The sequence below is a fragment of the Emys orbicularis genome, chromosome 3 (genome assembly GCF_028017835.1).
Source record: "Emys orbicularis isolate rEmyOrb1 chromosome 3, rEmyOrb1.hap1, whole genome shotgun sequence".
Lineage (NCBI taxonomy): Eukaryota > Metazoa > Chordata > Testudines > Emydidae > Emys > Emys orbicularis.
In genome coordinates this window covers 24,693,873-24,704,131 of record NC_088685.1, presented here as the reverse complement: position 1 = coordinate 24,704,131, position 10,259 = coordinate 24,693,873, and the positions used below count along the sequence as shown (strand labels likewise).

The following is a 10,259-nucleotide window of genomic DNA, read 5'->3' as shown; positions in this document are numbered from 1 at the left end:
CAGTGCTTGCAGCACCATGGAAAAGTATCCCTTTCTGTTTATGTACTGGCTGGCCTGGTGGTCCGGTCCCAGGATAGGGATGTGAGTCCCATCTATAGCCCCACCGCAGTTTGGGAATCCCATCTCGGCAAAGCCATCTATGATGAGCTCCACGTTTCCCCGGGTCACTACCTTTGATAGCAGTACCTTGACGATTGCCTTGGCTACTTGCATGACAGCAACCCCCACGGTAGACTTGCCCACACCAAAGTGGTTCGCGACTGACCGGTAGCTGTCTGGCGTTGCAAGCTTCCAGAGGGCTATGGCCACTCGCTTCTGGACAGTCAGGGCTGCTCGCATCCGGGTGTCCTGGCGCTTCAGGGCAGGTGACAGCAACTCACACAGTTCGAGGAAAGTCCCCTTCCGCATGCGAAAGTTGCGCAGCCACTGGGATTCATCCCAGACCTGCAGCACTATGCGGTCCCACCAGTCCGTGCTTGTTTCCAGGGCCCAGAATCGCCGTTCCACAGCATCCACAAGACCCAGTGACACCGAGATGTCCTGGGCGCTGGGTCTCATGTTTTCTGAGAGGTCGGAGCTAGTGTCCGACTTCATGCCGTCACGGTGGTGCCGTAGCCTCCTCTCCTGATTTATCTGCAGCTGCCTCTGGTAAAGGTGGATGAGAAGCTGCGAGGCGTTGAGACCTGCCACAACTGCAGCGATGGTCGCAGCGGGATCCATGCTCGCACTGCTGTGGCGTCCGCGCTGTCAGTAATCAGAAAAGTGCGCGAACTGATTTCCCGCCGGCGCTTTCAGGGAGGGAGGGAGGGCGGGAGTGACGGACGGATGACGACAGGCACCCAAAAGCACCCTCGACACATTTTTTTACCCAGAAGGCATTTGGGGCTCGACCCAGAATTCCAATGGGCAGCGGGGACTGCGGGAACTGTGGGATAGCTGCCCACAGTGCACCGCTTCCAATGTCGACGCTTGCCCCGTTAGTGTGGACTCACAAAGTCTCACAAAGTCGAATTACTGTCCTTAGTGTGGACACACACGTTCGACTTTGTAATATCGATTCCACATAGTCGAATTAACTAAAATCGAAGTACTCTCGTAGTGTAGACATACCCTATGATTGCAAATCTCTCTACCCTATATCTAGGTAAGAATAAGAGAAGTTAGGGTACCATTTCACAACTTTCAAAAGTTATTTTTCCTCCATGGGTATCCTGCTGTTAATTGAATTGTCTGACTGATCTCACACTTGGTAAGGCAACTCACATCTGTTCATGTATTTATACCTGTTCCTGTATTTTCCACTCCATGTATCTGATGAAGTGGGTTCTAGCCCACGAAATCTTATGCCCAAATAAATTTGTTAGTCTCTAAGGTGCCACAAGGACTCCTCGTTGTTTTTGCTGATACAGACTAACACTGAAACATTTCACAGCCTAGATTCTCTAACACCTGTGGCTTGCTGAGCTGCAACAGCATCATTGTGTCTAACTTTCTTTGAATGTGGAAGTTATTTAGTCCCTGCAATAGAGTTGAATGTGTGAGGGCTGTACCAGTGCTCACTCCCTTCTGGGAAAAGTTAACTCCACATCAAAAACTAGTGTAGTAGGGTACTACAGAGGTCCACGATCTTCCTCTTTTCCATGTCTCTGATCAAACAAGAGATGAGAAAGAAATGATTGTTCCAGATACTGGAAGAAACAAAACATTCTGTACTGCACTGAGGGGATCAAACAGTTCTATAAATTTATAAGTAGAGAATCATTGGGTGAGAAGCTTCTTACTCATTGTTGAGATAATCCCAGTCCTGGGGAACAGATTTAAATGGAGGTCTGCTAGTACAGTACCCTGGCCAATGTGACGCCTGCCTGAGGGAAACAGGCTTTTTTGGGCCTGTAGAAAAACTTGGAGAAGAGGCTGTGAATTATTAATGTCTGAAATGTTCCTAGCCCGGAGAGACTGTACCAATCCAGGCATGTTAGCAGCAACCGCCTGTTGGATTTACTGGTGCAGCACCATGACCATGAAAGGCGAACGCTTAGCCAGGGCTCTAAAGGGAGCAGCCAGGATCGCTTCAGACATTCTACAATAACTTACAATTTTCAGGCAGAGACAACATCTAAATCTGGTGAAGGTGTAAACCCGACTGTACCATATACCTCTGTATAGTGTATTGTCTAAAGATTACATTGTGTTCATTTTACAAGTTGGGAGAGATTTTCTGAGTTACATCTGGCAACATTAAAAATAAAATTTTACTGTCCTCTGCTATTTTTATGATTCATAAAGGAATAGGAGTAGCAAATATTTCAAACCAAAGGAGAGCGTTACAATGTGTATCCCTCTACTTCAGTTTACTGACATGGAGAAGGGTGTCTTCCCAACACCCTTTCTACAGGCCCAAATGGCTGAAAATGCCATACAGCAAGGTTTAATAACTTCAGATTGAAAAAGAAGATGGGGTTAGATTGACTGGCAGCCAAAGATATCTGGATATCTCATAAGCTTATTGGCTAAACCCACCAATATAAAAATACATACAAAAAAAAAATACATTGACCAGGGCATCTCATGTCTTTTTGAGAAAAGGAAATACTCTGAAAAAACTGCAGTGTAAGGTTGTTCCCAATTCAGTGAAACATTCCTACAATGATGATGCGGATAGTATAAAAACTGAATAGCAGCATATATAAAATGAAATGGTTGTGGAAGAATGAGCACGTCTATCATAAAGGGAAGGAAAGGGAAGGGATAGCTCTAGTGGTTTGAGCATTGGCCTGCTAAACCTAGGGTTGTGAGCTCAATCCTTGAGGGGGCCACTTAGGGATCTTGGGCAAAATCAGTACTTGGTCCTGCTAGTGAAGGCAGGGGGCTGGACTCGATGACCTTTCAAGGTCCCTTCCAGTTCTAGGAGATAGGTATAGCTCCATTTTTTTTTTAAAGTCTTTGTTTTTTTGTTTTCCAAAACATACATAAGAGGACTCTTCAATTTTTTTAAAATGCCTGTGTGTTGTATTTAGAAAGGACTGTGTTATGGTTCAGGGGTGAGCTGCACCTGTGATCTCTTCGCCTGCTCTCTCCATAGACACACTTTCCAACTGACAGAGTGTCTTTCAACTCTACCTGCACTTCTCCCAGAGAGCAACTCTGTAGTTCACCCTATTTAGACTGGAGCACCAGCATCTGTTCTCCCACCCTACTCATGATTGCAAAGCAAGTGGTGCCTTGTACTCCTTTGCTGGCCCTCACGAGTGCAGCCTTCAGCTGACACATTTTGCTACCTGTACCTCTGAGTGGTATTCTGAACTTCTACCACTTTTAGACTGAACCCCAAGGTGGCAGCCACCCTGCTTCCAACCGCCTTAACACGAGGCACTTGCAAGACCCTTCCCTGTGGGAGCCTGTGATCACCAGCTGCTTAATGTGACTCAGAACAGCTCCTTCCAAACAGCCACTGTCTATTTACCCACCGGCACACAACAAGCATTGAAAAAGGTTACAATACAAAATGTCTGCACTCCTATCTTGCCTAAGCTTACCCCTTCTCCCTCAGACCAACTACCTCTGCTGCATTCTCTTTCCTCCACCCCCTCCAGTAGCTGCTGACCATTCACCCCTTCCTTTCTCCAGGGCATGCTTGGTACTTCGGATTTGTAGGCTCTGGTCTTAGCAAAACAGCTGTGCAACTTTTGGCTCATGCCTGGGAAGAGCATCTTCCTTATTTACTGGCCCAGTCACCGGTTACTTGACGTTGTTTGCCCAGAGCTGTCTTGTCTGACCACTGTTTTGTTTTCTGCTTGCTCTTCCTAATAACCCTTTTTAATTCAATTCCACTTAGACCGGGACAATAGGAAGCACCTAAATGGAGGTACATAGACTATTCATAAAAATAATATCACCCTCATTTGCCACAATCTTTTTGTCATAGTTATGAAATGTGAGTGTGCCATAGATAGAAAGCATTCCTCCCCAACACGTTTTTTATGGGGAAATGAACACAATTAATGGCTGCAGGAATCTTCATTTGAAAACCAAAACTGAGACTCTTGAAAATTTGGACCCTATTGCCACAGGATGTCTGCTTCTCCTCCTGTAAAAAAGGCTAACAATGCCACCAAACCTAACAGGTGTGTCATAAGGCTAAAACCATTGTCTGGGAAGCAGGATGGGGTTGTACAAAATTGTGTGTAAGGGGGTGTTATGCTCATTAAAACAGTTGCAGTGTTTCACCCCAGAACTGTAAGCAAATTCTGTAATGAAAGTGGCAACTGTAGATAGAACACAAAGCAATTTAAGGGCTAAACCCCAGTCTCTTTACTTACCCAAGTAGTGCTGTGGAACTTCCCACCGACTCTCACACGTCATTCCAGTGACATGACCTTGTATTTGTAAGGAGCTGTGAGATCTTCCATGAAGCAATATACAGTATAAAAGGAACCTTAAAGTGGTCTTATTTATTCAGAATACATTTAAAGTTGATGCCATGCTTGCAATTAAAAACTTTTTTTTAAAACCAGAACTTTATTCCTGTGCACAACACAATGGCATAATAGACCCAGTGTTCTTGACTTGAACTGCTGCTTCTCTAGTCTAATCTGAAATAAAAGATGAACCGGTTTGCACTTATCCTTATGGCTAGTTAGATCACACTGGGTTTTATGTAATAAATTAATTGAATTTTTTCAATAAACAGAAAAAAAAGCCAAAAGGAAAATTGCTATGAACAACTCAAACAATTACAATCCTTGTGGTTTCCTGCAGATGATACAGAAATCAAAACAATATATCCATTTAGTATCCACTCAAACATTACAATAAAATATAAACTTTATACTATACTCCCTCTATAGCCCACTGCCTTTGTGATGGACATATTGGAAATCAATAGGCAGATGTTATATTCCAACCTACTAACATACTGTAAAACAGTTTTAACAATGTTAAAGAAATTATTTCGATTAAACATCTAATTTCAAGTATTGAAACTTGCTATAATTTGTCTATTTCCTCCACTAAAGACTTATTAAATAAATCTGTGCAAGAGTACATATAAACATTTCTTTAACAATCAGACTTTAGTAGTAGTTACTGAACTTCCACCAGCTTTGTATATATTATAAAATATTTCAACACAGAATGACCAGCATCGTAGACAGGTTTAACATTGTGCTTTTGTTCAACACTGTAATTACAGAGCTGTTCAAAAACTATAGTTTACTTGGCAATTATAGTACATACCTACTTTGATTATTTATCTAAAACTAAGAAAATTTCTTTTCCCCAGAGCAAGATAAGTTAAATGTAAACAATCTTGTGTTTTATTCATCAGAGACTAAAATCTCAAGTCAACTAAGTGTTCAAGAAAACATTTTTTATGGAGCTAGTGGGATTTTTAATATGTCCTTCTTTGTTTTTCTTCTTTGTCAAGAATAGTCTGTTTTAGACTCAAGGAAGCATCTTCAAACTCAGGGTTTAATGCTAAAACTTTCTTGAAATCTTTCAAAGCCTCATCATAGTATCCTGTGACAAAAAGAGAAGAAAATGTGCATTACTTGTTTCTGCATCTAAGCTATTTCACAAACAAAAACTGAAGAATGATTCATGATGGTTTTACCAAACAAAACTCTCCGTTGCATATACTAGAAATTCTAAGACATATCCTGTAATGTGTTAAGCACAATCAACTCAACTTAAAAACAATGGGAGCTGAAGGTGTTTAGTACTTCACAGGAGGCTCTCTGTCTTCTCAAGATCAGGCTCTGTACTCTAATTATTCATATTAAAGCATAATGGTTCTGCTAATGCCATTTCATTATAAAACATTCAACAGTAATACCACTATGCACATCCACAGAATCACTGTTAGTAGTTTTGTCTCCTTTCAGGAACATACATGAGTATTTTAGATTGTTTTCAAAACCAGAAAACTTACAGAAGATATAGAACTCATGAAACTATAGAATGATGGTGAGACTTACTGGGAGATTACTGAATTTTGCAAATTGCTGAGTAAATTGAACAAAACAACAAGGATAATACATAAAAGCGTACTATGATCTTTTACATTAATGTAGTTTAATTTAAATATAATTCATAATGTATTAGCAAACATACTGTAGTAAATGTTATAATATAATGAAGTCTTCGGCACATCGATGTTAAATATTTGCTAAGTAGGGAGTAACAATCATTTTATTCTGAAAAACGGACTGTGGGTTATCAAAGTTTCACTCTACATTTATTTCTGTATTAATTCCCAAAAGAGCACAAAACAGAGAGAAGAATTTCACATAACTGATTTAAAATTACTTTTCTGATGAATGTCCCAAATCACAGCAGCCAATTCTGTTGTGATGATTTAGGGCCTGATCCAAAGCTTACTGAAGTGAATGTGAATGCTGTCATAGCTACTGTTGTGCCCTGCTCAGCTATCGGGGCTCAAATAAGTGCTGTTTTCTTACATTTTATGACAAGGCTTTGAAAAAAAAATGTTATATCCCAAAGGACAAATTTTCAAAAAACATCACACTATGATTTAAAAGATTCACCACTCACTTGACCCCCTAATACTATCTGGAATGACACAAAATACTTATATCCAAGTCAATCTGCAAAACACAGATCACATAATGGGAAGGATGGATTTGTGGTTAATACACCAAACTAGGATTCCAGGGGATCTGGTTTCTCTACCTGGCATACCACTGATTTACTTGTGGCCTTAATCTCTGTAAAATGGTGATCATTATTCCCAACCTCATTAGTTGTTAGAATAAATCAATCAGCTCTTGTTTATCAGGTGTTCACCTAGTGCAATCCCTAAATAAAAGATTACAAACAAATACTGCGACACCATCGGCTACACCATATAGTGATAATGGCCAAATGGGATGATGGAAGAGAGGACTGAAAAGCAGCCTAGTAGCCTCAATTTATGATTTCCTTGCCTTTATTGGTTTCTCACACATAATATTACTCAAGTGTGTTTTTATATCTGATAGATACCATGGTATACTATCAGGAATACCTCCATTGAAAGCAATGGATTTCCCCTGGTGCAAAAAATGTTGTTTGAGCAGAATCAGGGCCAACAACTCTATCCCCAAAACTTTACCCAGCACAAATAAAAAGCCAAATGACAGAAACAAATTAGTCTGGAGGCCTTTTTACACAGATCAAGTTACATTATGAAAGGCTGCCACTTATTTGGTGGGTCACTTGGTTTGTTCAGCATCCCAATATCATATAAACAAACCTGTTAAAAAACCCAGTTTCCTGTTTATTTTTAAAGCAATTACTTTGGACAGTATCAGAGGGGTAGCCGTGTTAGTCTGAATCTGTAAAAAGCAACAGAGGGTCCTGTGGCACCTTTAAGACTAACAGAAGTATTGGGAGCATAAGCTTTCGTGGGTAAGAACCTCACTTCTTCAGATGCAAGACATCTGAAGAAGTGAGGTTCTTACCCACGAAAGCTTATGCTACCAATACTTCTGTTAGTCTTAAAGGTGCCACAGGACCCTCTGTTACTTTGGACAGTGATTTAAGGGGGCTGATTTCCCACCATTTTACAATGGTATAATTCCACTGGCATGAAATTAGAGTAATGCAGGTCCAAGTTTGCAGCACATTAATAGTATTATGTTTATCATGGTAGTGCTTAAGGGCCAACCAAGAATGGGGCACCATTGTGCAAGGCAGTCTGCAAAGGCAACATACTAAATTAGAAAATGAACCATGTTTTTTCCATACCTAGCCTGTACAGTATTAATCCTCTGTTATAATATGGGACTTCAAAATCAGGTTGGGTTTGTATGGCTGATGTGTAGTCATCCATTGCTTCATAAAAGTCAACCCGCATGTACTTGATTTGTCCCCTGTTGTTGAATGCAGTGGCGAGATCATGGGTGAGGTATTTCCTTGATTTAAAAGAGAGAGCGGGCACTGAATACTTAAGAGTCAAAAGTCTGGTCTACATTATATACCTATATCTATATAACTATATCGCTGAGGGGTGTGATAAATCCACACCTCTGAGCAACTTAGTTAACCAACTTAACCCCTCGTGTAGACAGTTCTATGTTGGCGGGAGAGCTTCTCCTGCCAAATAACTACTGCCTCTCGGGGAAGTGGATTAACTACACTGATGGGAGAACTCTCTCCGGTGTAGATTGTGATCATCTAGTCTGGCCTCCTGTGTAACAAGCCACAGAACTTCCTCCAAACAATCCCTTTCAGAGAAACACCCGCTCTGGATTCCCACCTTGCCAGGGAAGGAGACCCCGCCCCGCCCCTTGGCGTGCCTGTCCCTGGCTCAGTTCCCGCCCGGTTTGCGCTTTGTTCCCCGTGTCGGGGGCCTGGGTTACAAACGCCGGGCGGAACACGACTCCCCTGCCCTGGGGGTGCCCATCGCTCTAGCAGGCGGGCTCCTGGCAGCCCCCAGTGGCTCTGCCCTGCTGGGGGAGGGGGCCGTGCAGAGGACAGGCTGGGGACCAGCACAGGTGGGAACGGGCAGGACGTGGGGGCGGAGCCCCAACCTGGGGGCGCTCCCGGCCCGGCCCAAGGCCCCGCCCGCCACAGCCTCGCGGCCCATCCCATTGGCTGCTGGGCGCGCGGAGAGCTAGAGCTTCCCCCCACTCCGTCGAGTGGAGGAGCTGCGCCCCCTGCTCCCCTGCCCGCATCCCTCCGCAGAAACGCCAGCCCCGCCCCGCCGGCAAGAGAACGAGCCCCGCCCCGTCCCCGAGCTACTCGAGACTCACCTGGTGGGGGCGGGGCCGGCAGAGGCGCATACCCACTGCGCGATGAAGCGGCTGTACAGCTCCTCCGCAGCCTCGAAGCGCTGCTCCCGGAACTGCGCGTGCGCGGCCGACAGCAGGTCAGGGGACTCGCGAGCCGGCTCCTGCTCCATGACGGGGTTACATCACCACAGCAACCGCCCCGCTCGCCCCAGGGTTCGGCGGCGGCGCGTTACGGTGGCCGCACTCCGGGCCCGGAGACGTGACGTCACAGCACCGCCCCTCGTTGCGCTGTAGGGCGCCTGCGCAGTAAATGAGCTACCCATAATGCACTGGGCTCCCGAGCCAGACTTTACCTATAGCCCCGATTGAGCCGGACGCTTTATACTTCTCCCCTTCCACCAGGGCGCTTCCCGGCCTGGGTCTGCCGCACAGCTCCCGCCTCCTGCCCGAAGGCGCTCCCTGTAAAATGCCCTCAGGCCCGTCGGCTCCGAAATACCTGTCCTGCTTATGGGTGGGGCTGAACACCTCGAACCACCCTTATCGGGTGGGCTCCCCGTGCTGCGTCCCACATCCCTGCCAGCCCTAGGCCGTACTGGGAACAGCTCTGCCCATCCCGGCATTCTCCCAGCCGGGGCAATGGGGGTGCCACTTTCTACTCACACAAAACCAAACACCTTGCCCCGCCCCCTGCCCCACTCATCCTCTGAGGGCCCAGCCCTGCCCCACACTTTGTCTGAGGCCTCGCCCCTGTTCACTCCATCCTCCTTCCCTCTGTTGCTCGCGCTCCCTACCCATAGGGCCAGCCCACCACATTTTGGGACCTGAGATGGATCATTCCCCCATGCCCCCTTGCTTGGGCCAAAACTTTGAAAGATCTCAATTCTGCCTTCTTCCTGTTCTACTCCTCTCCCAATAAAGGAGAACTAACAACTTAAAATCCCTTGTTCAAAAATTTTAAGTAACACTTGACTTTCAAACGCCTGAACAGCAAATGTAACTTTTCTTGTCTGCATAGTAAACACTGGCATTTTTATCTATTTGAATAGTCAAAGTGGTGCTTTCTGTGCCTTCTTGGTTGCAGAGATTTGAACTGCTTCCTGAAGGTCCACAGTCTGGGCCAGCTTATTGAGATGGTTGCAAGGCTGACCAGCCTCTCCTGTGTCATTGTGGAGCACAGATGTGTTTTTATTAACTTCAGCTTGGAGAAGCTGCATTCTCCTTTGGCAACTTACAGGAAGTGTTATAAGTATTCGTGGAGCAACAAAAGCATTTGAAAAGAAGGTGGTCATGTTTGTGCACATATATTCCAGAACAGCCTTTGGAGTTGATCCTGCTGAAATGTATATTGAAAGGGCTTTCAGTTCATCACCTAAATCACTCACATCAATATCGTGCATGTCATCATGTGTCAACACTGTCTCTAGTGCCCTGCATTGCTGGTGTAGGTCTTCAGGTATAGTGAGGAGTTTTGGAATATCACACAACATCCCAAATATACTGCTGCGTTCTTTGAGCTGCATGAAACGT

At 44.6% G+C, this 10,259-nt stretch overlaps 1 protein-coding gene across 1 annotated transcript; it reads right to left on the bottom strand.

Annotated features, from left to right (window-relative positions):
• Positions 1 to 4,428: 4,428 nt before the first annotated feature.
• On the bottom strand, positions 4,429 to 9,003 carry TTC32 (tetratricopeptide repeat domain 32). Its single transcript, XM_065400904.1, has 3 exons — positions 8,754 to 9,003; positions 7,747 to 7,913; positions 4,429 to 5,517 (listed from the first exon to the last, which is right to left on the bottom strand). The coding sequence occupies exons 1-3, from the start codon at positions 8,900 to 8,902 to the stop codon at positions 5,390 to 5,392; spliced, it is 444 nt and encodes a 147-aa protein (XP_065256976.1). The 5' UTR covers positions 8,903 to 9,003; the 3' UTR covers positions 4,429 to 5,389.
• Positions 9,004 to 10,259: the final 1,256 nt, after the last annotated feature.

Bases quoted from the DNA above. Each gene is read 5' to 3' on its own strand.
- TTC32 (XM_065400904.1), bottom strand. From the start codon at position 8,902: ATGGAGCAGGAGCCGGCTCGCGAGTCCCCTGACCTGCTGTCGGCCGCG. The intron at 7,914-8,753 runs GTGAGTCTCGAG...TTTTAAATCAAG, and splicing joins GCCGGCCCCGCCCCCACCAG to GAAATACCTCACCCATGATC. The intron at 5,518-7,746 runs GTATGGAAAAAA...TTTTTGTCACAG, and splicing joins ATTAATACTGTACAGGCTAG to GATACTATGATGAGGCTTTG.